The sequence below is a fragment of the Leptonotus elevatus genome, chromosome 1 (genome assembly GCF_054856555.1).
Source record: "Leptonotus elevatus isolate MCC_2025b chromosome 1, RoL_Lele_1.0, whole genome shotgun sequence".
In the NCBI taxonomy this organism is placed as follows: Eukaryota; Metazoa; Chordata; class Actinopteri; order Syngnathiformes; family Syngnathidae; genus Leptonotus; species Leptonotus elevatus.
Window position 1 is genome coordinate 39,134,098 of NC_141239.1, and position 27,814 is coordinate 39,161,911.

Genomic DNA, 27,814 nt, shown 5'->3' on the forward strand with positions numbered 1-27,814 from the left:
TTACTACAAAGTCACGCTGTTGAATGCAGTTTAGCATCGTCTTGCTGAAATCAGCAGGAGTGTCCATGAAAAAGACGTTGCTTGGATGGCAGCATATGTTTCTCCCAAACCTGTACCTGTTCGGCATTAATGGTGCCTCCACAGCTGTGTAAGTTACCCATGCTATTGGCATTAACACAACCCCCACAGTCACAGATGCTGACTTTTGAACTTTGCATCCATAACAGCCAGGATGGTTCTTTTCCCCTTTGGCCCGGAAAACACGACAACCTCAACTTCCAAAAAATCTTGAAATATGTACTCGTCAGACCACAGAACATGATTTGCAAATCATTGTATTCTGTTTTTTTTTTGTTTACCACAATGTCCCAACTTCATTGTAATTACTGTAGGCTGTATGTGTTTATATACTGTATATTCATAGACATAATGTACATGTATATTGCTGAATGAAACAGCTTGGATGAAATGTAACAATGTAGTTCTTATACATTTGTATTTTGCACATATCACAAAATGGGCAAACTTGCTTTTCTTTTTGTGTTTAAGCCATTTATTTACTGTATATCATTTGTTATTCATCCACTGCACTGCCACCACTTCTGAATCTTGTCACTTCTAGTGAAATATGTAACATGATTTCCTAATACCCCCCCTCAGAAAAAAAAGTAGTAGTTGTGACCATGTGTTTGATGTTAGTCACCATTTTCTAATGCGTAATGTGTTAAATGGCTGTCTTCTGCTTCTGCAGACTCATGTATTATGAGATGCTATGTTAAGATGTAACTATCATTTATCACAGAAAAAAAAGTATTACATTTATATTTGATAATGGAAATAAAATATAAATCATTTTGCTTCACCTGTTTCCCGCCACTATTCTTGTCAGAACATTCCAGGTGTTCCTGATTAGACAGGAAAGCTAAGAGCTCATTTTTCATCAGTTGAAATGACAACATGAGATTTCTCAACTCCTTCTGGCCCTCCGACAAACCTCGTCATTCCCTTGGTAATAAATTGCTTTGGCATAAAATCAAGAGTTCCCAGGCTTATGAAAACCAGTTGAGCATTTAATGTACAGTACTTGGTAAATACTCTCAGGTGTGTGTGTGTTACTGGATAGTGCTCAGTTTCAATACGCTGCCTTTTTCATTCTGCTCATTTATTATTCCCTTCAACTTGTAATACACAAACACACGCACGCACACACATTCGCGCGCACATGTTGGGTTTACATATCCAGTGGGGACATCTCATTGACATAATGCATTTCCTAGACCAGGGGAGGGCAAACTCAGTCCTCGAGGGCCAAAGTCCGGCAGGTTTTGGAGGTTTCCCCTCGTCCAACACAAGCTGATTCCAATCAACAGGATCGTTATCAGGCTTATGCAGAGCTTGCTGATGAGCTGATCATATATCAACTGTGTTGGACAAGGGAAACATCCCAAACCTGCAGGACTCCGGCTCTCGAGGACCGAGTTTGCCCAGCCCTGTCCTAGACCCTTTTAAGGCCTAGATACACCAATCCGACGTCGGCCAAATGTGACCATTTATTTATTAATTATGGATTTTATCCACCGCCTAACGTACCTGGCAACAGTCATATAAGGGGAGTACCAGAAAGCTACTTGAGTTGATCTTGCCTGAGAGGGAGTTACGGTGAAAACTCCTTCATCTTGAGTTCTTGAAGTTCGTTTTGTGTCCTTGATAAAAACAATGAACAGAAATAGACTGAAAATGACCGCGAGGTCAAGCCAGCTTCATCGCTCCTTTTCGTCCTGAATGAACCGGAAGTACAAACCCGGAAGTGAAAGTGTGCGCTACAAAATAACGCGAGACTATTTACGTAAATGACGTAATGATATTGTAAACACCAAAATTAATAATAATTAAATGTGGATATACTTACAAATATCACTTGGCTGGCATGCAATACAAATATTATATAACCTTGCCAAAATTAACATGCGTCTCTTAAAATCTCTGTAAAGTTAAAATAAATACCTGCTAAATTTGACACACCACACTAAAGAATTTTGTTTGCATCCCAGCCGAATTGTGATGGCCAAGTGTATAAAATGAGGCTTCAAATTTGTGTCAAATCAAGCTATCCCAGTGAGACATTGCAGGACTACTCAAGGCACTAGCCATCAGCTAGCTAGCGAGAAAACAGCTTCCAGGGTTTAAAATGGATATGAATTTTCAAAATGGAGGCATAGCTATTTAGGTAGCTAACTGCTCCCCTTAGTGGTAGAAATGACTCACAATTATGGGTTTTTTTCTTACATTTTTCAAAAATTGGACTTCAGACTTTCCACCGTTACGACTATTTGACATTTCAAACCATTTTAAGCCACGTCCACTCTTCAAGCTTCAAGTTATGACATGTGTCTATATGGGTAAAGATTCTCCCATCACAGAGTGGAGGAGCTCCGCTTACAGTCTTCTAGGATAATGGCCGCGTACCTCACATTGGGCGGCGTGCAAATGGAGTCGGAAATCGGTGAATCGAGGGAGGGGTCTGAGAAATCCCGGAAAGGCGAGGGCGGCATGAGCTCCAGGCGATCTCCTGCTTCTTCCTCCTCGTCTTCATCTGCGAGGAGGCAACTGTCGTACAGGTAACTGTGGACGATCCCAGGTTCATCTTCAACGATCATGTTGTCATTGGCGAATTTAGCCGCTTCCTGGTGTGTAACGAAGCCACCGAGCTCATCGCCCTCATCCTCCTCGGTCACATTGTACAGCAGCGAGTCACGGTAGGTGCTAGTGAGCGGCTTGATGATGGCCGTCTGATTGGTCGCCGCCATCTGATTGGACGCCACCTCCTGCATCCTAACATGCACCGACAGTCGTTGCCAGATGTGATCGCCTTTGGGAGGATGCCGCGCACCTGCCGCAGACCAGGATACAGACTTGCTGTTAGCGCTAGAACAGAAACAGAGATAGGGGGTTAATAACAGGGAGGAAATTCTACACCCCTGAATGGCAACTTGAGGGAAATTTTGGTATTACAAATGTAAAAAATTAAATGTGGGAAAAATACGGAATGGATTTAAGTCAGCTGTGATCACTCCCACAGCAATCTATGAATTTACCAACACCAGGTCTAACCCGCCTCCGCTCAGAGATACGTCACACGCTCAGCCAGATTTACAAGTCACAGTAGTCACAATCGAGACCTTGTAGCTCCTTTTACACTGTCTGTAAGAGTCATTGCTTAAGAAGTGTGACGTCTAACACCTGGCTCTACTGTTATTCCTGTTTTCAGGACAGACAGTGTGAAAGGGCGCTGTTCCCTCAGCACACTCATTTTAATTTTGATGGAGGTCGGAGGTAGATGACTGTTTAAGTGTGATTACAGACTGTCAGATGTCAGCTCAAGAGAGCCACCATACCCTTCGAGTAGAGCTGGTCAGTACATCGAATTCATTCAATTAATCGCCATTTTAAAAATGGAATTGTTGAAAATTTGCTCAATCGTGAAATCGAGTGGCAGAATGCTGGATGGGTGGTTTACAAGTAGCATGTTAACAATAGCTACCAACTACTTAACTGTGGCATTTAAGTGCAAACTATGAATGTTAGGTTTATGTTTAAACTGATTTAGAATTGGTATACATTATTGTTGTCTGAACATTTTGCACATGAAATATTTTTGAATAAATTAAACCTTTGAATAAACGTTTGTTGGGTTTATTAGATTAAAATTAATTAAAATCGTGAGCGTCCTGAATGACTGAAAAAAAATTAGATTTTATTTTTTGGCCATATCGCCCAGCCCTGCCTTAGAGAGCCTCAATTATGGCACCCGCACTGCATGTGAGTGTCTGGGTGTAAGCTGTGGCCAACATCAGCTCCTGCAAGAGGGTGCAAGTGCATTGCTAAGTGTGAATTTCCACTGAAATGAATGTAAATGCCATTAATCCGTTGCAGTCTTCCTCTAAATAAAAACACAAGAACATGTTTTTGTATATTTAAATGAGTAAAAATAGCACTCCATATTAATGTACTTCATAAAAACATACAATAATGGCATAATTAAATGGAATTTAAAACAATTTTTGTCACACTACATGAATTGAATGGTTATTGTGCTGCTCCATCTGGGGCTGGATAAACAGATGTAATGTTGTAATGTAATTTTTTGGAAACTCCCTACGATAAACGTGAGCAGGGCCTGCTAATCAGCATGTGGCTGCCACTGCAACATGGCTGGAAGAATGATGCCTTCCATCTCCACCGATGAATACCACAAACCTCTTCAGAAGATGGCAGTGCTGGAGACAAGAATGCATCGCCTTGAAATGTTTGTGGAGGTGAATGGGAAATCGTGGAATGACACCACACTGCCAATGTCTCCAAACAGTGGTCATCAGCATGCTAACAAACAGCTAGCTCCATCCACTGACCCTCCTTGGAATAAGCTGGGAGCAAAGCCAAAACTGCAACAGCCAACTAATGACTGAGGAAATGTCTCAGCCTATGCAAAAGGCCACTTCAACACCAAGTCTTGGACATTGGTACCGGAAAGAAAAAGGAAACCATCTTATGGACGACGAAGACAAAACACTGACATCGAACTGAGAAAAAGGTTTTGTCGTACTGTCATCGGACCAGCAAGCCACGGTGGACCACGGCACCAGTCGAAGGTATGAAAGTGGACCTTCTCAGCAAATGAGTTCAGCTACTGAGACACAAACACTGATAATAGGCAACAAAGCCTTGTCTGGTGTTAAACGTCACAAAGGTTCTGAGTTTTGCTAATGACACGGTGCTGGACATTTCTGAAAAAGTCAACAAGATTGCTACTGAGTATCCGACTGTAAGATCGTTTGTGATTCACACAGGAGCATTTGATGTGTTGAAAAAACAGTCAGAGATACTGAAGTAGGACTTTATTACCCTTCTACAAAAAATGCTATCTCTAAACGCAGAGGCATTTCTGAGTGGTCCTCTGCCTACTGTCCGGCCAGGTGATGAACGCTTAAGCCGGATTATGTCACTCTCGAGATGGCTAAAAAGTATGTGTCTTTTTATCCAGTGAACTTTATTGACAAATGTTCCACGTTTTATGAACGTTGCCACATTGTAACGCAATGGGATTTATCTCAAAGAGCAGGGAGTCCGATTACTGACAGGCAACATCTTCCATAGTGTGCGTTAGTGGACGCTATGTTCCCAAAACAAAGGACATCATGAATCACAACAACAGATAAATAGAGAGTCTGGTGCAGCTGGCTCACAGTCTTCCACGCCCCGCTCTGCAGAACAGATTGATTTGCCCTCACTCCAAACACCGACCATCCAGAACCTCTGCACTGTTCATCGCCCCCGAGCGACGCCTGCCAAACACCACCACCACTACCAAACTCACCCCCGCACAGTACACCGCCCCCGAACGACCCGACGACTGACTCCCCATCGGATCTCACCAATAGGATAAACCATTTGATCAATCCCTCCAAACAGCTATCTAAAAGACTCTCCAACCGGCTATCTACTGATCACAGGAGTTCTCCCATGCTTCCTCCCAAGACTCCACCATCAGCTATCTACCAACTGTCTGACTCCACCAAGCCTCAACAAATGCAGTACTACAGTTCAGTTTGACAGACTTTGGCTCCAGACTACGTGTGCACTACAAACAGTGTGTGTCCCCAGAATAAGTCAGAACCCAATGAACCTAAAGAAGCTTGTAGCATTCCTGTGAGTACAAGTCACAGAAATTTGGCAAAAGAAATGAGAAGAAATAAGTCTGAAGCTACAAACTTAGTCAGTATAGCTTGTCAACCTTTGACTAAACCACTGTCTCCGATTACTACTGCGAGACTAGCTTTACTCAATACGAGATTGCTAGTTAACGAATCACTGTTGATTCATGATGTCATATGATCTGGACTTATTTCTCCTTAGCGAAACATGGCTAACAGAAGGTTCCTGCAACACTGTTATGAATGTCAGATTTCAGTTTCACGAACAAATGTTTCAGTGTAAAGACATTTTATTGGGAGGCTTTAATTCATTTGAATATATCTGTCTTTTGGTAAACGGCGATCCAAAGATAATCATTGTAATCATTTATAGACCTCCAAAACGAAAAGGCAAATTCATGGAGGAAATTGAAGAAATGCTGTCAGTAATCTGACGATCTGGTCATATCTGGACACTTTAACATTCATGTTGACAACAACTTGGATAAAAATACCAAAGACTTTTGTTCTATACTCGATACTTTTGGTCCCTCATAACATGAGAAGGGTCCAACACACAATCATGGTCACATTCTTGATCTCGTCATCTCTACAGGTGTTGACATTTCATCTGTTGAGGTGAAAGATCGGACTATTTCAGATCTTTTCTGTGTGTTCTTTGAAGTACAAACAATCCCAGAAGTTCAGACAACCACTGTCTCTCTTAAAAAATGAAGAAATATGTTTATGGAATTAATGGCTGCATCACCAACTGTCAATGCAGAGACTGTTGATGAACTTCTGGATGAATTCACCTCAAAAATCCCAAATGTTTTGGATGCTGTTGCTCCTATTAAAACTAAGACCGTTTCATCCCGACCTAAAACACCTTGGAGGTGTGCTACCAACGTAATGACTTTAAAATTAAAGTGCAGAAAAAGCAGCGCGAAAGTGGAGAAAAACTAAACTCCAAGTTCATTTTGATTTGTACAGACAATGTCTTTGCAATTTTAAGAAAGAGCTAGTAATAGCTAAACAACAACACTTTTCTGAAATCATTAGTAAGAACCTCAACAATATGTGTTTTATGTTTTTCTATAAACCAAACCAACCAACCAAAAAGTACAAGCCATCAGGTCAAAGATTGTCACAAACCAGCACAATGAAAAAAATGATGCAGCACTTAAAATCACCTAGGAATAATTCCACCATGACAGAATTTGAATCAGTGGATCAAAATACTATAGCAGACTTGGTTCAGCAATTGAAACCTTCCACGAGCTGTCTTGACTCAATACCTTCTGGCTTTTTCAAAACTATTGTGAAATCTGTTCAAATCGATTTACAGTAAATAATCAACTGCTCATTTCAATCAGGCGAGCTTCCTAAATCTCTGAAAGTAGCCGCCATCCGGCCCATTCTAAAAAAGAGAACGCTGGATGTCTCCCTGCTAGCAAATTATAGACCCATCTCAAACCTTCCCTTTTTAACTAAAATTGTTGAAAAAGTGTTTTTTAATCAACTCTGCAATTTCTTGAGCTCAAACGGATTTTTGATCAATTCCAGTCAGGTTTCCGGCCTCATCACAGTACAGAAACAGCTCTGACTAAAGTACTGAATGATATAAGATTAGGCACTGACGCAGGGAAGGTATCGGTGCTCGTCTTATTGGACCTCAGTGCAGCATTTGACACGATTGATCATAATATACTGTTGGACAGGCTGGTAACTTGGGTGGGGTTAAATGGCACCGTCCTAAAATAGTTTAGGTCCTACTTGGAAGACAGGAGTTACTTTGTGACCATTGGAAATTTTGAATCTGATCGAATGGCCATGACATGTGAGGTCCCTCAAGGGTCAGTCCTTGGACCTCTGTTGGTCAGTCTGTATATGTTGCCTTTGGGTCAAAAGCTTCAGAACGCCAATCATAGTACAGATGACACACAACTGTATTTATCAATGTCCCCAAATGACAGCAGTTCAATTAACATATTGTGTCACTCACTTGAGCAAATTGCTGGATGAACCAAAATTTCCTTCAGCTAAACGAAAACAAGGTCATTGTTTTTGGCAGTAAAGAAAAGAGGATTGCTGTTCAAAAACACTTTGCGTCACTGTCTTTAGAAACCAAAGACCAAGTTCGAAATCTTGGGGTGCTAAGAGACTCAGACCTGACTTTCAGCAATCATATCAAAACAATTACTAAGACAGCCTGCAGCTCGAGTTCTGATCAAAACAAAGAGATCAGGACATATCACTCCAGTCCTTAAGACTTTACACTGGCTCCCAGTCAGCTGTGGAATAGATTTCAAAATTCTGCTACTGGTCTATAAATCACTGAATGGTTTGGGTCCTGAATATATTGAAGAAATGCTAATTGAATACAAACCCAGCAGAGCTCTGTGATCTACAGAATTGGGCCAACTAGTGGAACTCAGAGTTCAAAGTAAACATGGTGAAACTGCATTTAGCTGTTATGCTGCACACAAATGGAATAAGCTGCCAACAGAAGTGAAGTCAGCCCCGAGTGTAAATGCTTTTAAATCCAGGTTGAAAACTGGTTTTTATCCCCACATACCTTTGATTAACGTATTTTTAACAGTTTAAAATCATGTATTTTCTCTATTATTATTATTATTATTATTATTTATTTAAAGTTCCTTACGCTAACTGTTTTTATAGTTTGCTGTCTAATATTTTAACATTGTCAATTTTTTTTTGTAAATTTTGTAACCTACTTTTGTTTTCTTGTTCTGTAAACTACTGTGTTTGTCGATGCTTATTTCCTTGTGTAAAGCCTTGCGTATGAAATGTGCTATACAAATAAACTTGCCTTGCCTTGCCTAAGGCGGAATAATGCCACCTAGTGTTCAAATAGACACGTGACATTTACAGTTTTGCAGCGCTTGAAAGTTTATATACCTTAGTACTTACTATCCATCGCTTCAGTTTGTGAGCAATTTTCCTTCTGTGGCCCCCATCCAAAGAGGCTGACAACATTCCTGTGGATCTTAAATGTCTGAATATGTGAATACTGTATGTGCAAATGCCACCACAGGAACATCAAGCTGCTTGGAGATTTTGTCTTATAGCCTTTACTTTCCTCTACTTTATTACCAAACCCACAGCCATTTTTACATATTTACCTCCAAAGTATCAGTGATCAGATCAAACTATTACAAATTCAAATTGTACAGCTCAAATCATTCAATGTTCATACATACGGCAGCGTATCTGAAGCTCGGTAGTAACTCAGATTTAAGTTGTCACCACAAATAAAACAATTTGAAAAAGTTGCTGAAAAATCAATTATCAGTAGACTCAAGTCACTCACTCACCTGCCGCTCTTCTTCCACTTGAACACATCGAACAGGCCTCCGCCTGCCCGGCACGCGGCCTTGCCGTCGCGCACGTGCATGCGCACGGTGTCGGAGGTGGTGAAGGCGCTGCGCACGTTGCGCTCGGGCTTGGCGATGATGACGTACATCTTGGGCGCAAACATGCAACCCAGCGCCACGGTGACGCTCAAGCTGACGGAGAAGGACGTGGTGATGGTCTTGTAGTCGGAGCCGAAGTAGATGGGCACAAAAGCTAGCCAGATGATGCAGGTGGTGTACATGGTGAAGGCCACGTACTTGGCCTCGTTGAAGTTGGCGGGCACGTTGCGCGTCTTGAAGGCGTAGTAGGTGCAGCTGAGGATGAGCAAGCCGTTATAGCCCAGCGGAGCCACCACCGCGAGGGTGCTGGTGTTGCAGACCAGGAAGACCTCGCGGGAGCTTTGATGGAACAAAAAAAACATTTTGCTGAATGGAAATACAAAGAAAAAACAGGCCGTGTCCTATTCCCTAATCACGACATCGGGATATTTCCATTAAAAATACTACACAGCGGTACCTTGAGATACAAGCTTAATTTGTCATTGTTAATGCTCGTAACCCTCACCTTGTTGTAAAGTTAAAATGTAGTTAGTTAGCTAGATGTAAGCATTAATGGAGAAGTCAACCAAAATTGTTTTTTCAATATGTTCTATGCACCCCCACTAGAGTAAACACAGTATTCTGATAAATACTATTGTGTTTGTGGAACATGAACTAAGTAGCAAAAACCACTTCTTTTTTTACCTATCTCAGTGGGCGGCAATTTTGTCACTTGGTGTCAACTGATGGCTTTACAATTGCTCAGGGCTCAGGCAATGACCAATCACAACTCACCTGTTTTCTAATTTTGGTCATGTGACGTTCACAAGGTGAGTCGTGGTTGGTCGCTATCTCTGGCCTGAGCAACTGTGATGTCATTTTCAATCAACAGCAAGTGGCAAAATGGCCGTCACTTGAGATAGAGAAAAATGGGTGGATTTTTCGGCTTAATTCATATACAAACAATAGAATACCGAGTGAATATACTAACACAGTACAGAATAGTGGGGCTGCTTAGAACATATTATTGTAAAGAAAAATTGAGGGTTGACTTTTCCTTTAAGGGACAAAAAAAATTATTGAGTAAAAATATTTTAATTATTATATTTTTTCAAATTAATCAGCTGATTAGCCGATTGTCGGAATTTCATTTAGTCAAATATTGGAAATGGCATTGGTTAAAAAATAAATAAAAATAGTTTGGTCCTATTTGCGCACTCAACATTAAACATTGTTCCTTCCAGCTTTCCCATAAAAAAAGTATTTTAATGAGAAAAAAATAACACTTCATAATACTATACTTTTTTAAAAACATCTGCGGTAATTATATAATTAAATTGAATTTAACAGCTGATGTCACACTGCATTACACACTGTTTTATCTGTTGCTTAAAGGGCTTTCGCACTCCAACATTCTAGAGATGCTATTTAGTTAGCATTAAGCTAGTGGACAGGAAGGCTAAGCTTTGTGTTTGTTTTGTTCAAACAAAAGGTGTAAAACTCTTTGTTTTATAGCTTGTCGAAAGTAAACGTCAGCTGGATGTAGCAATAAACAGCCTGAAGCCTCTTTTTTTGACGCAAGTCAAGTCACTCGTATCTCATGAGCCGTTGTTGCAGAATAACACAAGTGTGAAAAATCCCAAACTATTCCAACCTTGGGTGGGAGCGTATGGGTTCGGGCGGCTCCACCACCACCAGCGTCACCTCCAGAGCCAGCTGCGCGCCGACCAGCGCCGACGCGATGGCTACCTGCGCCCACGCGCCCATGAAGCGCGGCTTGCGTGTGCAGATCTTCTTCTTGCCGCCCGCCAGAATGCGGGCGATACGGTTGGTCTTGGTGACCAGCGCCGAGTAGCACACGGCGGGCGAGAGACCCACCAGGAGCCTCTGCAGGTAGCAGGAGGCCACAGTGGGCCGGGCCATGAGCGTGAAGGGGCACAGGTAGCCCAGGAAGATGCCCGCCAGGATGATGTAGCACAGCTCCCGGCTGGATGACTTGACCACGGGCGTGTCGCGGTACAGCACGAACGTGAGGGTCACGAAGGATGTCGCCAGGACGCCCACGCAGGAGAAGACCACCTGGATGACGGATTCGGGACTGCTCCACTCCAGGTAACGCAGGGGGATGGCTTCGCAGCCTGGTGGGGGAAAAAAGGTGCAGGTGGGCGGATAAATATGGACTAAGGGAGGAATGCAGAACTGCTGTATTCTTTTATCCGACACGCACTGAGCATTTACATTTTCTTTTTTGTCCCTGGTCCTACAGCCGTAATGTGATCTGGAGGCCTAATGGTTAGCACGTCTGCCTCGCAGACAAGAGGTTCAAAATCGAAAAAAAACAACCCTCAGCCAATGTTTGCCAATTTCACTTTCTGTAATCAAGATAAAAACACCAGCAGAAAGTGTGTAAAGGAGGTTTAAGAAATGGGCCTTACAACTAGGATTATGGTTTTAAAGTAGGTTTTAAAGAAGGGTCCGGGTTTCAAAACAGGGTTAGTATTTCAAAACTAGAGCTAGGGCTTTGACGTTTTCAAAGGTTTTAAACTAGGGTTGGGGTTTCGAAGTAGGGCTGGGGTTTCGAAGTAGGGCTGGGGTTTAAATGTTTCAAAGTAGGGTTAATGAATGAATGAGTAAATAATTTATTTCTGCTCCATTTACAACACAGAATAGAAAACACAAACATAATTTCCAACAAATCAATTAACGGAAAAAGGTGTAGGCTAAAGCACCAGACTTATTTATTGCCATGCTATATAGTCCCATGAACCACAAACAATTACAACACAAATAAATAATAAAAACAAATTCTGCACTCACATTATAATTCCTAAATGTTTTACATTTTGCCAATGATTTTTTTCTTAAGCATTCATTATTTTACATTTAAAAATTTTCTTAAAGCCCAACAAGTACACAGCTTCAATTCATAATCAAATCCTTTCCACAATTTTACACCCAGAACTGAAACACATCTGTGTTTTATGTTGGTCACCACTTTACATGTTTCAAACATAATTAAACCCCTTAAATTATAGTTCCCGTCTCTTAATTTAAAGAAATTCCGAAAACAATCAGGTAGGTAGGTTATTGTTTGCTGCATGAAAAAGTTTTTCCAGTGATTTCAAAAACATGATTTTAAAATACCAGACTATAAATAATTGATTAGTTGATTCTCTGTTTGAAAGTAGGGCTTCATAGTCGGGTCAGGGTTTGAAAGTAGGGTTAGGGTTTGGGGTCAATCTTTCAAAGTAGGGTTTTAAAGTACAGTTAAGGTTTCAATGTTGGATATTAAAACTCATTCACTGCCATTGACGGCTATATAAAATCATTTTAACTATTTCTATTAGTTTAACGTTATTTTATTTATTTTTTTTACATTTGTTAACAAGAGTATGAAAACCTAGAATTTTTTATTGTACATTTCGAACAGATATAAAATTTGTCATTAATCGTGAGTTAACTAGTGAAGTCATGGGATTAATTACGATGACTAATATTAATTGCCTGACGCCCCAAATTTTTAAATATTTTTTTCTTTTTTAAATATTTTTTTCTTTTTTAAATATTTTTCTTCTTTTTTTTTAAAGAATAAAAGATTATAAAAAATTAGGGGTGTCAGGCGATTACAATTATTAATTGTAATTAATCACATGACTTCACTAGTTAACTTACGATTAATCACTAATTTTATATCTGTTCTAAATCTTCTAAAAAAAATCTAGGATTTCTTACTCTTGTTAACAAAAGTAGAAAAAAAACAGTTAAACTAATAGAAATAGTTTAAATGAATTCATGGCAGTGAATGAGTTCAGTAAGGTCAGGATTTCAAACTACAGGGTTCCGGACTAACCCCCTAAGTTTAGAGTAAGGGTGACATTTTCTTACAACTGGACAAACAATGGCGTACAGGTCAGGACTTGGGACGATCCATAAGAAGTGTTTTGTCCTTGAAATGCACATTGCGGAGCCTTTTAAGTGGGCCAGAGTGGCAGGGGGCACAAAAGTGTGTAAGTAGGTCTCAACATGATGAATCGATGGCCTCTTTGGTGTCATGGGAAAGCATTGGAAATAGCACACATGAGGAGAAGGAGATTAGAATAAAACAGGAAACCTGTGAGAGCAAACTTTTCGCCTAACGTGGCTGTTTCAAAGCAAAATGGCTAACTTCCTGTTCGTTAAGGCATGGGTCAGTTTGACTTAGCAACATCACATTTGGCAGGCATGTCTTAATATTTATCATGAGCAGACCCACACAAAAATGTGAGAGTTTAGTTCAAAGCAGCCAGTTTATGCTTTTTCAAATATGAACTTTTCCAAGAGATTTAGTTAGTAAAACCCATAAATTTTGTGATTTTGTATATATATATATATATTTTTGGCGGGGACAGTATTTTGGTCTAATGCTAAAAGGTCATGTGTAATTCCACTTTCAACCACTAGATGGTGGTACACTTTTTTTAGTTAGTTCAGTTGTAAATTTGAAATAAGAATGCAACAGGAAAAATGTTTCAGCACAGCCTATTTGTAGTTGAACATTATTGAATAATACTGCTTTTTTTGTGCTACAGAAAGTGATAGATGTAACTTTCATTTTATAATCTACATCATTGGACATGATTACAAAAAAGTCAGCCACACACGGCCAGAACTTGACCAAAAAAAATTGCAATTCTGTTCTTTAAAACAGTGATTCTTAACCCTATAACGCCAAACGTATCATATTAAATACAAGGCATTTTGAGCTCTCTATTTCATGAGTATAGTATTTTTTTCCCCATGAAAACCCTGATGTATATGATCTGACACATACATTGCAATGACAACCCATTAGAGGGCAGTGTTACCCAGCTGATGGTTTTTCCAGCAACCTTGCAAGATCACCCCAATTGAGAAAGGAGAGACGCCTATACTTATTAATAGCTGGAAATGTTCCTTCTGATTTTTGGAAATACTAATATGTTTGGTATGTCTGTTTATTATTATATTTTTCACTGTTGTAAATGTACGAATTTAAAGCATTGTGACCGGATGTATCAAATATGATACAAATCAAAAGTCATGTGGAAGTTGATTTTCCCCCAAAATTTTTTCGTTTGTTTGTTGAAAAGGACCAATAAATACTCTATTTGTAAAGAATCAGAATTTTCTCATATATTACACGGTTCAGGCTTTATAGGGTTAACCATTGGGCCAAGCTTGGTCCGCGAGTGCTATCTAGTGGGCCGCAAAGTCATTTCAGTTTTGTAACTGTGGGCAGCAAGGGTCGCAGGCAGCTTTCTTTGAGGCTTATATTTCCCCCTCCCCATGTAGAAAAAAATGCCTCCACACTGCCTTGTTTTTTTAATTAGTTAGTTATTATTAGTTATTATTTAAAACACATCCACATAAACGCACAAACATTGAGAAGTGCGTTTTTAAGCTCATTTAGATGCATGCCAAGCCTCTAGGTGGCAGTAATTAGCCAAATACTGCTCGACTTTGACGTCACTTCCACCATTACACAAGCACACAGTCAGCCCACACAAGATGTTAAAAAAAAAAATACAAATAAAAAAAAAATACATGTAAACAGTCAACTAGAGTGAGTACATCAAAAATGGAGCATAGAAGAAAACAATGAGGATAAATACAAAATAGAAAAGCTTCACTTTTTTTCTTTCTTTTTTTTTACGTGTGACGTCGAGCTGCTTCCTGTCACTAGGTGGGGATAAGTCATCAGAATTTCATTTACCTGTAGAAATGTAGTCAAAGTAGTAGTTGTATAATAATTCAACATAAATCATAAATTCTGAATGGGCCCTGGGCCACTTTTTACAGGAAAAGCTGGGCCTCAAGGTTAAAAGATTAAAGATTAAAAAAAAAAAAACAGCTTTAAAACCTACCTTCCAATTCTTGGTCTGGCCACCATCCCAGCTCGCAAGCCTTGCAGGTGAACTCATCCTGGACGTACTCGTTGTCTTTGCAGGCCGTGCAGATCCAGCAGCAGCTCACTTCGCCCTTCCTGATCACCTGCTCCACAACATTAATGAAACTTGACCACCGTTCACTGCAAAAAGAAACTCAAATCTAATAAAGTTGAAATATTTCTGAGCAGAACAAAATATGCTTGGCCTTCGCCAAGATATTTCTTTTTATGTGTAGGCTAACAGCATTCACTTGCTTCATGCATCCCCCCCCCCCTCCTTAAAAATCTTAGAAAGGTGATTATAACTATTTGTTGAGATTTTATTGCTGTTGTGATATTATAATTCTATAGGCTTAAGCAGTATAAATAGACTTGTTTTTAAAAACAATGTTCACTTTGCCAAGTAAAATTTTCCTCTTTTATGGGCAGATCATTTTGCTTCAAGGTGCCAGGCCATCATTGTGTTTTGAGCAACGGATATGGTCACGGAACTAATGAATTGCAGTGTTGATGATGCTATGTACGAGAGTAAAAGCGGGCCACACTTTGATCTCCCCCTTGGAGCAAGGCTCGCTGCACACCGAGCGCACCGCTCCGGTACGGTTGGTCATCATGACGTCGTCGTCGATGCTGAGCACGCCCTCGTGCCACGAGCCGATGTTGACGTAGTCGTACAGGCCGGGACGTATGCTCTGGAAGTTCATGATCTCGTACCTGGACAGTAGATGGCATGACAAGACAAGGTATTTGTTTAGTGTATCGCACCCTTTCTTGATGAAATAATAATGGATTATAATAGTTTTCGATTTTTAATTTCATTCGTTTTTATTTTGTTTTTTTAACTTTTGTTTTGTTTTTATATTCAGTTAGTTTTAATACTGATGACGCAGCATCAGGAGCAACTGGAGTTTCAGTATCTTGCTCAAGGATACTTCGACATGATCACATCAGCATGGGACCAAACCCACAACCTCTGGGTTGGGGGCGAACTATTTTAAATGATTGCGATTGGCGGAAGGATACATGGAAAGGCGGTGGGGGAGCGATTGAGACTGTTGCTGCAACTCAATGCGAGACGACGCAATAAAGTTGTGCTAGACCTATTGCCCTCTCCGAATGCTGTTTTCTTTCCCACGACCTTCATTTGATCCACGCTACAATAGAAATATTCTGTTTTAAAAATACCCTGCTACATGTGTATTAAACTGAAGCGGCCCTTGCAGAGCTACGAAACTGAAATTACTTTGCGGCCCACTGGATGGCGCTCGCGGCCCAGGCCCAATGATTAAGAATCATTGCTGTAGAGTGCTATTTTTTGGATGAAAAAGCCACTGTGTGCGCGCCGTACCTGCCGGGCGAGTCCCCGTTGTGGTCGAAGCGGACATCCTCGCCCGAGACGCCGGCAAAGGAAGTCCAGAGCAGGAAGTCCAGCAGGCGGCTGCCGTCCACAGGCCTCATGGCGTCGCACAGGCCTGCGGCCCCGGGGCACAGGCTGGCGTGCATGTCGTGCAGGCCGTGCGCCATGGCGTAGATGGCGTTCACCACGAAGCCCATTTTGCTGTCCTGCACGTAGTTGTCCTCCAGGCGCTCGGTGCCTGCTCAAAAACATTTCTCGTTTGCGTTCAAGACTAAATTATTGTTCTTAATGTTTCACCTAATTATCTTCATTTTTGATCCAGTATTGATTTATAATATTTGCATATTTTCCTTCTTTTTTTTTTATCTTTTAATTTAATCCTTAAGCATATTTTTTGTTTATTTTCAGATAATATTTTTGCTTTATTTTTTAGTCTTATTTTTGTTTTTCGTCCAATTTTTGCATTATTTTAATTTGTTTTTGTATTTTCCCCTAATATTTACATGTTTGTTTTACTTACTATTTTTGTAATAAATGAATGAAATTATTTTGAACATGCGTATAAAAAAAATAAATTAAATGAACTAAAAAAAACATCAACAACACAAAGCACTTACACATGTTCGGAAAAAGAGTAGAAAGAAGAATAAACTTTTTTAACCTACCCCTTGTACAACTTATAGCCTATACAAGTACAACCCCAACTGTTATAAGCCCACGTGAAAAAAACCATGAACATAATATACCAATTATATCCTTATAAATGAATAACATAAACATACTACAAAAGACATTCTTGTGTAAGATGTTTGTATTTCCCATTTAATATTTTGTATATTTAGAATATTTACGCACTGTTTCACCTCACTATTTAAAATGTTTATAATCAACAAAAAATACTTCTGCTGTCAACACAATGCAGAGACCAGGAGGTTTGAGCTCCCCACCAACTGAAAACGGCTGCATTATTTAATATTTTAGTCATTTTTCTATTTCTGTAGAATATTTTGGAGAATTTTTAAAATTATGTTATTATTTTAAGTATTACAACTATTTGTTATTTAAAAAAAAAAAAGCATGTGTTGACTACTTGTTTTCTAATGCGCGTGTATTTGTCATCTATTTGTGTAGTTTTTATCTATTATTTTGATATTTTGCCTCAAAAACTTACATGTAGTTTTTCATCAAATATTTTTTGCTATTTTCTAATATTTCTGTTGTATTGTATTTTTGCCAATATTTTGATCACTTTTCTCTGACTGTGGTCAGAATGTGCAAGTGTACCTAATTTGTCCTGTACCACTTGTGTGAACAAATCTCTAACATCTAAATATCAGCCCCTACCAAGCCAAGGTTGAAAAACCTTTGAAAAACCTTTGACGAATGTAGACAGTGGAATGAATACACAACACAGCAAGCGTGTGGTGACCTGAGCAGTTCCTGACATAATTCTTGTTCTCATGCGGATGCCCGGGCAGGCGGCACTGGAAGCGATGCTGCCAAAACTCTGGGAACCAGGGATTGCGCATGTTGGTGTCCAGCTTGAGTTTCAGGAAGTAGTCATCGAAGGAGGCCACCTCCTCTGACTTCAGCTTGACAGTGATGCCTCCAAGGGCCTCCTCCTCGTAGCCTTCCACCACCTCCAAGCGGTCTGCCCAGCCATCACTGTTAATGACATGCAGTGTAGTAATACTGCTGTACTTGTTTTCATGTGACAGGAATTATGTTATTGATGCCATTATGTTAACATGTAACCATGATAAAATGATAGATGATTTATATATATATATTTTTTAACTGACCATTGAACGTATTTACCAGCAACAACTCTTAGAGAGGAGATTTGAAAAAGTGGGGCAGAAGAAGTTCTATTCTTTTTTCTCTTTTTTGAGAGAGCTCATTATTGTTCATTCGGTAATCTTGCCGATTCAACATGTTATCATCATTGCGCTCTAATTTTTTTTTTGTTTTTGTGCGTGAGTATGTGTGTATGTGCATAGGTGTGTGCGAGTTTGTGCTCATTAATTCACCTGAAAACTATTCAAAATCCCATACCATTCACCTAAACCGAATACTTTAGAATCCCGATAGAGTCGTGAAGTTGTCAGGAGACCCGAGGAAGGGAGAAAAGTTAAATCACCAGACACCACCTACCACAGGGTTACAAACCATAATCTTTCACCAACCCCAGAAGCATATAAATTCTACCAAACCTCAAGAGACCAAAGGAAAGACTAAAGAAAGGAAGGAAGGGTAGATGAAGCAGAGTGAGATCCACAGACATCAGCCTCCATCGATTCAGCGACTAGAGGAAGAAGCAGATTGTGTTTGAATTTCGGTAGATGCTGGTGTGGTGGATCCGGCATGCATGAAAAACCTCCACCAAAGAGGGGAGCCGTCGACCCCGGCCAGGACAGGGCAAGCACAACCCCCCATGACCCCCCGGGTCTCGGCAGCGCCAGGGCACAACCCCCGGGCCACGCCGGCTGGAGAGCAAACCCAGGAGCCTGGAGCCCCCCCCCACATACACACACCCCAATACGGCCCGCGCCCCCAGCCCAATGCAGCAGAACGGGGCACGGCAGGCCCACCAGGCACCCCACCGGCCAACAGTCCCCGCTCCACCTAGCTAATAATGAGTTGCCTGTGTGCTGTGTGAATGTGTGACAATGAGCACGAGTGCACCTCAGGCATTTTGTTCGCTTGTGTTGCTCCACAAAACATTTTTAGTGCGAGTCACCTTGACCCACATAAACACTCACGCATCCTACATTCTTCTCCATGCAGACAAAAAAAATATATATTGCTAGTGTCGGTTGTAATCCTCGTACCTCCAAAATAATCTATGTTTTAGCAGACCGCCAGTGCTCATATTCTTGAGATGAGCCAGATGAGGTGGCTCGGGCATCTGGTTAGGTTGCTTCCTGATTGAAGGCATGCCCCACCAGGAGGAGGCTCCATGGACGACCTGTGGACATGCTGGAAGGACTATGTCTGCCAGCTGGCCTGGGAACGACTTACATTCCTCCTGAGGAGTTGGACGAAGTGGCTGGGGAAAGGAAAGTCTGGGCTTCCCTGCTAAAGCTGCTGCCCCTGCAACCTGACCCCGGATAAGTTGAAGAAAATGAGTGGATGGTATGGATGTTTTTAATGTGTGAGTAGTTATCCTATTAATGTAATTTGGAAGTGTCTGCCCAGCAACAAGGACCAGGAAAAGGAATCATTTGATGTACATTTCATTGCTATGCTGAAGCGACTCTCCGCTTCCTCTTTGAGAAAAGAACTTTGCAAACAAACTAACCTGCCAATGAGAAGGAACTCACTGGCGACTCCTCCTCGCCTCATTGCCATGAGTAGGCCTCGGACCGTCATTCCCTCGCAGAAGCAGACCACCACTCGAGCTTTGGGCAGCCGCTGGCGTAGTTTGCGTAGCAGCCTGTCAAAGTGCTTCTCACCGGCGTTGCTGTAGATTTTGTCCGACAGCGACAGGCACAGTCCTTCCTGTGAGGCCAGCTCCTTGAACACCTCCATGCCGCTTTCGCCATAGTTACCTAAATTGGAAAAAAAAAAAGTCAACCATTGACACATATGCATAAGGCAGGGCACAGATAATTTTTGCCCAATAAATTCAAAAAATAAAAATTCTGGAGTGGAAAAAAGAGCAATTCTTTCAATCTAGAATCTGTAGTGTATATTATTTGTTATTTCCATTTTGAATTATAAATGAAAAAAAGTTATTCATTCGTATATTCAAATCTAACACAAAAAAATGACAAAATTCCAGATTTTTTCCCTCTCTCTATTCTAAATCACTCAGTGGATTTAACCAAGCAGATTTTAATTCTAATGAAACTTGCTGCACTTGTTGATAGTCATGGCATAACACAAAATGTCAAATTTCATGTCAGTCGGAGCAGGGATTTGAGAGCTAGTAGCAAAAAGCTTTTTTTGAACCCTTGTATCTCAGGAACAACTGGGTCAATCTGACATTGTTGTAAAGGGAATTCAACAAGGATTCCAAAACTGGACTCTGCAATCTCTATGTAAAAGATTGGTGCATATTTTAGTAACCTTTTGACCTCTTGCTTTAGTTGACCTTGAAATTGACCTTATGGATTTCATAACCTAAAAGGGGAAGTCAACCCCCCCAAAAATGTTTGACAATAATATGTTCTATGCAGCCCCACTATTCTAAATGTGGCATTCTGGTTAATATTGTGCTAGTGGAATATAAATTAGGCAGCAAAATCCAGTCGTTTCTCAGGGGGCGGCCATTTTCCCACTTGCTGTCGACATCAATGGTGCTCAGGTCTCAGGTAACAACCAATCACAGCGCAGCTTCAGAAAACAGGTGAGCTGTGATTGGTCATTGCCTGAGCCCTGAGCATCATTTATGTCATCTTCTGTTGACAGCAAGTGGCAAAATGGCCGCCCTCTAAGATGAATAAAAACGGCTGGATTTTGCTGCATAACTCATATTTCACAAATGTAATATTAATCAGAATGTCATGTTTAAACTAGTGAGGTCACATATAACATATTATTGTCAAGAAATGTTGACTTCCATTTTAACACAAATTATGAGTTTCAGATATAGCAATAAGGAGTCAACGTATCAATACCCTCAGACTTTCAATAACTACTCATGGATGTTCAACAAATATTCAAGTTTCAATGACTATTCGGTGAATGGACTACATTGCTGTGCCTGGGAGCAAACTAACGTTTTTACTCAATCTTCATGTTTCGGGCTAGCACCAAGAACCAGCCAACAGAACGAACCATTTTTGATCCCTTGTCGCTCCTGCTAGCATGCTAAAAATGACACTCACACTTTAGGTGTCTGCACAGGACCAGAAAACAGAATCGGAGCAATCTGTGCTTCTGTGTTGCTAGCCTATAGATACCTAAAAATTCTAATTCAATTCTGAAGTTTCTTCCTTGCAACAAGGTCATAAATTTCCACCTTGGCATGCAGCTGGCTGTTGGCCAGTTTAGAAAAATTGAGGACAGCAAGCAGACTGCAGGTACTCAAGTAATGGCTTCTTACCCTCGGTGTGGACAGCAGACACGTAGGTCCAGTTGTACCGCTTGACAATGTCAAGGAGGGCTCTGGCCTGTAGTGTGTCTGAGGGCACCACCCTGAGAAAGTACTGAAATAAGCTCTTGTCGCTCAGGTCGATGCTGGTGGCCGAGTATGCAATCTGCGGGATGTTGAAGAGCTGCAGCAGGTTCTGCACCTGGATGGCCACCGAGCTGGAACCTGGCCCAACCACGCCCACGATTGGTTTCTTGACGGGCGCTGTCTGTGCTGCCCCCTTCACACACCACTGGCTGTCATCGTCCTCCCGGATGGAGATGAGCGAGTCACGTATGAACTCGATGCTCTGCTCCAGAGCCACCGACGAATACCAGCACGAGTCTCGGATCTCACAGCCTAGTGTGATGTTGGGCAACAGGTTTGGATCTGCGTTGATGCGGTCCAGCGTGTGGAACATGGCCTCCACTCGCTGGACGCCGTACTGCTCACGCACCTTGCCGCACTGCCTATCCGCCACCTTGTCGGCCGACGGCTGGTGGTGAACTGAGAAGAGAGCGCCGATAATCACGTCGCCGTCCGTCCGTGCTACCAGACGGGAGGCCGAGCTTGGCACCGTGTACCTCTCTTGCTTTGACAGGACCAAAGCCTCTAGGAGGAAGGCAGGCAGGCACAATGCATGCAGGAATCTCAGCAGGCTCATGCTGGACGTCTGACTGCAGTTGTAGAATGAGGGATGCAGACTTATAGATAAGAAATCATAGGTGCAGGAAATCAGAGCCATCGGTGGAGAATCATCAATTCTGCTGAATCATAGAGGAAGAATCACCATTGCAGGATACAGATAGAGAAGGTACAGGATCAGGAATCTTACAGGCAGGATGCAGAGCTTTAGGTGCAGAATCTCAGATGTGTAGCTGCATGGATGTAGTCCTAGGTGCAAGATCATAGGCGCAGGATGCAGAAGAATTGCGCCACTCCCTGGGGGAAGTCCATCAAGCTAGCAGTCTGTGTGATACAACCATGAGGTATTTAAACAAAATTTGACTACATGTAAATGGACTTCTTTTTATATAGCGCTTTAACTATTGAAGACTCACATTCACCCGTTCACACACCAGTGGTCGGCTGCTGCCATGCAAGGCGCTGCCAGGTTCACTGTCTTGCTCAAGGACACTTCGACATGGTCACCAGGGGTGAGGATCGAATCCACAACCTCACTGATGGGAGATGACCACTCTACCACTGAGCCATGCCGCCCCAATTGCTTAGCAGTATTTGATAGAAGGAACAATCAAATCAGGCCAGGGAGTTTTGTGCCTAAACGGGCATTCATAATAACTGTAATACATGTATCTGTTTTCTGATTTTTCTGTATGGAACATTCAGAAACAGATACAGAACAGTAAATGATCAAATAGAGTGAATCTCAGCCTCCAGTAAGCAGATGACTTAAATTAAGTAGACAAAAAGCCACAATCTACTTCACCAAAAAAACAGAAGTTGTACAGAGAAAACTGAACAAAGGATCCAACGTCTTCCTGACAAATATAGTCAACCCAACCTTATCTTCATAAATACAATTGTCATTACATTGGGCTGTGAGCCACATGCTGCTCTCAGGTCTAAAATATATGATTATCTGATCAATACCGTACCCGCTCAGAATATAAAGAGCTGTCCAGACATTTATTTCAAACCTACCTGCAGGTGAGGATCTACGGCAGCTCAAAAGCAGACTGGAAAGTCTAGAATGATACAGAGGAGACTGACTCTCACTCTCTCTCTTCTTCATCTTCTTCTTCTGCTGCTCGTCACCACATTTTGAAAGCGGGTCACACGCCGCTGCGATGCCCCTAATCTGATGTCACATCCCAAAAGCGAAAAGGCATATTGGAAACTTGAAAATGGGGAAGAAACATTCAAATAAATGTTTGGCAGAGGATGTTTTCAGAGGATGAAATGGTCAAACTTGACATGATTTATATATGATGCCATTGTGTGGCCAGTTTTTGCAACTGTACCATCACAATTTTGCAGGGGACATATTATGGAAAACTGACTTTTTAATGTTTGTATTAGAGGTGTCAGGTGATCGTAATTAATCGCATGACTTCAATTGTTAACTCAAGATTAATTGCAATTTTTATATCTGTTCTAAATGTACAATAACATATAATAAGTTTTCATACTCTTGTTAACATAAAAGTGGGGGAAAAGTGTTAGAAATATGGCTGGATGTTCTAGTCACTGATACAGTCATTTCATAATAATTCATCAAATTGAGTTAAAATTAAAAAGATGTACTATACTATAAAAAAAAGACTGTGATATTGATTTGTGTTGAGGTCATTTTTTCAGCTCAGTGCATTATTCTTTTCTTATTAAGAGCGATGTAATCTCTAACATGAAGTAACTTGTTGCACATGTTTAAATCGATAAAATACAACTTGAGCCGAGTCTCCACAAATATATGCATTATAATTAAATGTATTACTGCTAAAATTTGACATGGACGTGTCTGCTGCATTGCGACTGGAATTCCCCCGTACAGGGGCGGTCATTAATCGCACGTAAAAAAATGTATTGCCGTTTAAGGAACTTTAAATGAACTCAAAATTAACACACAAATTTTGACACCCCTAGTTTGTATACAAATAGTTGGGTCTAATAGTTGGGTGTCTTGACTGTCTGCCCACCCATGAAGAGTAAAAATGAGCTGCTGTGCCGTTGTATGCCTATTTCTGAAAATGTGTTTGTGATTGAGCCGTTCTACACTTCCATCCCACAGTGGTGCTAATTTCACAACAACCACACCAACAAACGCTAAACAGTTTCTCAGCCAATGACAGGATAAACTAGGCTTGTGTACTTCCAGAGTAAAATAACAACATTGCCATGGCTCTATCAAGTCAACGTGAAAAGGTAAGCAAAGCTACAGTATTAGCATTGATTAGCATTAGCTAACAGTGTTACCAGCATGACCGTAACCCCTGATACTGAGTGAGCTATCGACAACATGGGGTTGGGATATATTTGTGTTAAACTGCTACATTAATCAACAAGAAGTCCGCCATGTTGAATTTACTTTCAAATGAGGGTCTTTCATAGCAATCATTACATATCAAACACCCTCCTCGAAAAAAAAGGGACCTTCAAAGATGCTTGCAGTTCAAGGTTCAAATAGTAGCTATTTCAACATAATGAATCTTGGCTTGTTGAAAAGTTATATAAAAACTAAGTTAATGTTTTTTGCCAATGATCAAGTCAAGTTTATTTATACGTCCCTTAATCACAAAAGAGTGTCAAAGGGCTTCACATGCCCACAGTTGCCCACAAATATTAACGACATCCCCCGATCAAAGCAATGATGTTTCACTACATACTGATGGAGCTTACAATGAAAAAGTAGACTTATTCTGTATACAGAATATGTTTAGGCCTTGGGGAGTTCAACTAAAAACTTTCCATTAAAAACATATATGGGACCACTAAGACTAAATATGCACTTCAGACTTAATGTTTATATTTGTTTTGTGCTAATACAAAGGGTTGTTTTTTGTCATCCAAGTGGTAGAATTATTAGGGCTATGATAGACCACCATGAAGATTGTGCTGAAGAGGCAGACAAAAGAATACGATTTATTTATCTTCCAAACATGAAAAGTGTGAATTGGAGTTATGTATAAAGAATCTGTTTTCATATTGTGTACTTTTATAAAAGGAAAAAAAAAATACTGTGATCCATTTTAACAGCACTGCCATCTGACATCTATAGGGTGCAAAGAAAACTTTAATATTTAGTTGTGTTTTATTTCCTTGTTTCTCTGTAACGCTTTCCATGTCAAGAGAATACACAAAAACAAACCAGTAAGTTCATTTAGTTTATGACAATGCAACAGTCTATTACAGTAGCCACTATCATTATAAATTTAAATAACATACAATTGCATACATAGACATCAGTGAGGACATTCTTCGAGTCTTGTTCAGTGTTACCGACAGTGTCTAGCCATCCTAAAAGCACACATTCTCCATTTGTTAGTGCCTTAAATTATAAAGTGAATAACTATATGAAAATTGTAAAACACACCGTGCACCTAAACAGCTGAAGTGAAGTTACTGTTAACCGCCCTGTCGTCACTTGTTTTAACCACCATTTGCATACCTATGAAAAACATCTTTGAGGCAAATTGCACCAAAAATTCAAATTAAATAAATTATCTTTTTACACAGACAGTGAAACAGTGTAATGTGTTTCAAATGCTGACTGCAAATAAGATACACGGGATGACAGACAGGAATAGCAGAGGAGGTAGAGAGGAAGATACATGTTTGCGTTAAATAAGGCCAGTAAGAGCAAGAAAAGTGTTTCAGTGCAAGATCTCCAGAAGGAGACGTTTGAAGTCTCCGCTACACTCGCCATCCAGGGCATCTTTTAAGGTGACATCATACTTTTCCCGGTACCTGTCCTTCACCGTCTCCAGGTCGATCTGGCAGATAATTGTGCCGTCAACACACAGAAGCAAAAGTAGAAGTCGTACTACTAGTGTACATTACGATGTCCAGAAGCATGAACGCTACTCGACTTAACCGCATAATAAACATTCAACTGTGGTTTCCCAATATTATGCTCAAAGAAACGCACAAACCTCTGAGCGACCCACAATGATGCTGATGAGTGTGTCCTCATCGGTGCCGAGTCCCTTCATAGCAGCATTAAGGCGCCGTGCGAAGTATAGCTCAGGGTTCTTGGCGCACTCAACTATAAAACACACACATATGATTCTGTGTCACCATTGTCATATTTTATACTTAACAGATAGCGATCAGATGTTTTATATGATTATGTTCACAAAGTTGCACGCCGGGTCGTGATAATGCATCATTACGTTGCTAATGGAATTGATCTTTGGAACTCCGTGATCCTAACGCACCACGTTATGCAATAAACATGCTGTGATATCACCAGACGCATTGCGTCACATTGTGTGACGGTTACTTTAAAGAAATAAGACTATCAAACATATTGCCTTCACATCATGAAAAGTAAGTAAGATGGCTGGGAGGTCATTGTTTGTTGTGCCGTCCACAGTTGATGGTTTCGTTACGTGTAAGTGTACGCAATCTTGCTCAACACATTCATGGTGCAGACGGGAACAAACTTAAGAAAAAGCAGTGATTAAAATGGTTAAGTAGATTTTTATGTCATTTTGCTTTTTGGGAAATTGATGTTGGTGACAATTGCTCTCTGATTGGCTGTTAGCCAGGAAATGCAAATCTGTTAGTTTTGTTCTCCAGTAATCTCCTGTAGTACAGAAGCTAGGCTTATGTTGTTGTTGTCTTAATGCTCAAACTTTATTTTTGTCTGAACAAACAATGTGATTTTTTTTCTTTTATGTAACCATGTGACTGGACGGCGTGGGAAACAATGGCTTCCCAGTTACGGAGAGCAGATGAACCGTCAGCATGTGTGCGCCTGCGTGCACTGTCTGCGACAGACAACAGAAAAATAACATAATTACTTTACTTACTTTGTTGAGTAACATATTACTTTTTGAAAACAGTAACTCTGTTGCCAACTGAATTACATTTTTATAATAAGTCATTTGTAATTATAACTAATTACTTTTTTTAGGGTAACAAGCTCAACACTGATCAATACTTACATACCTAGAATGATGTAGCAGTCCTTAAGAGTTCCTCGAGCCTCAGAGTCAATCGTGTCCAAAATATCTGTCCCTGATAACTTGAAATCGACAAAAATGTGACATTTTACTGACATAGCATTGACATAAAATCAAACCCTGCTCCAGAATGTGTGTGTTCACTACTTACTTTCTCATAGGCTTTAAACGTGGCCTGAAGCTGCATGTAGTTCCTGTGTGTGAGGATGTAGCTGAAGGTGGACTCATCCGTGCCAAACATGCCTTCGCCTGCCTGGTGGGTGGTTACAAACAAATGAGAGCAGGAAGCTATTCGTTACACTCTAAAAAATGATTCATGGCGTTAGTTGGTACAGCTTAAAATAAAGGGTTTTCTATGCTTAAATTTTTTTGTTTTTTTCATGAACACATTATAATCAATTGATAACTTATTTTATAAGATTGCTCAATTTTAAAATGCAACGATTTAGTTTGGTTCGATTCAGTAAGATTACGATTCGATGTAGTGGTGCAATGATTATTTGATTACTCGCCAACTAGTCAATTGTCAAATTCATTTATAATTATTTTTGATACTCCATTAATTGTTTGAATATCATGTTTAATTTTAAATTATCTAAATCTCATAATGTGCACATTTGCAATCATTTGCTTTTATTTTGGAAAACAGTGATCAACATTTTTTTTTAACGTTTTTGGGATGTATGCATACAGTTGCATTCCAAACATGTAATAATAAAAA

General features: G+C 40.5%; 2 protein-coding genes across 4 annotated transcripts in view; both read right to left on the minus strand.

The window, feature by feature from the left end:
* On the minus strand, positions 1-23,257 carry LOC147182014 (metabotropic glutamate receptor 1-like). 3 transcript variants are annotated; one of them, XM_086098374.1, is made up of 12 exons: positions 23,111-23,257; positions 22,507-22,726; positions 22,249-22,414; positions 21,419-22,122; positions 19,670-19,919; positions 17,798-18,033; positions 16,360-16,606; positions 15,557-15,725; positions 14,989-15,115; positions 10,761-11,244; positions 9,029-9,466; positions 1-2,925 (listed from the first exon to the last, which is right to left on the minus strand). In XM_086098374.1, exons 3-12 carry the CDS (start codon positions 22,353-22,355, stop codon positions 2,415-2,417), a joined length of 3,273 nt encoding a protein of 1,090 aa, XP_085954500.1. In that variant the 5' UTR covers positions 22,356-22,414; positions 22,507-22,726; positions 23,111-23,257; the 3' UTR covers positions 1-2,414. The 3 variants fall into 3 exon arrangements, with proteins under 3 accessions (XP_085954500.1, XP_085954510.1, XP_085954517.1); XM_086098384.1 differs by lacking the exon at positions 22,507-22,726; XM_086098391.1 differs by lacking the exons at positions 22,507-22,726; positions 23,111-23,257 and having other exon boundaries at positions 21,419-22,209; positions 22,281-22,404.
* A 2,020-nt stretch (positions 23,258-25,277) lies between these two features.
* LOC147182015 (annexin A13-like) overlaps positions 25,278-27,814 on the minus strand; it is an 8,579-nt gene continuing 6,042 nt past the window's right edge. Inside the window, exons 8-11 of the mRNA XM_086098416.1 lie at positions 27,245-27,346; positions 27,080-27,155; positions 26,059-26,171; positions 25,278-25,899 (exon numbers count right to left, since the gene is read on the minus strand). Of these exons, the coding sequence (XP_085954542.1) occupies positions 25,780-25,899; positions 26,059-26,171; positions 27,080-27,155; positions 27,245-27,346 (411 nt within the window). The 3' untranslated portion in view covers positions 25,278-25,779. The remainder of the gene's footprint in view (positions 25,900-26,058; positions 26,172-27,079; positions 27,156-27,244; positions 27,347-27,814) is intronic.

What these genes read in the sequence shown, in the direction of transcription:
- LOC147182014 (XM_086098384.1), bottom strand. Translation starts at nt 22,355, where the DNA reads ATGATCTTGCACCTAGGACTACATCCATGCAGCTACACATCTGAGATT. An exon ending in TTATGTCAGGAACTGCTCAG is followed by an intron (nt 16,607 to 17,797) that starts GTCACCACACGC and finishes GTTTTTGAGCAG; the next exon opens with GCACCGAGCGCCTGGAGGAC. An exon ending in AACGGGGACTCGCCCGGCAG is followed by an intron (nt 15,726 to 16,359) that starts GTACGGCGCGCA and finishes TCTACTGTCCAG; the next exon opens with GTACGAGATCATGAACTTCC.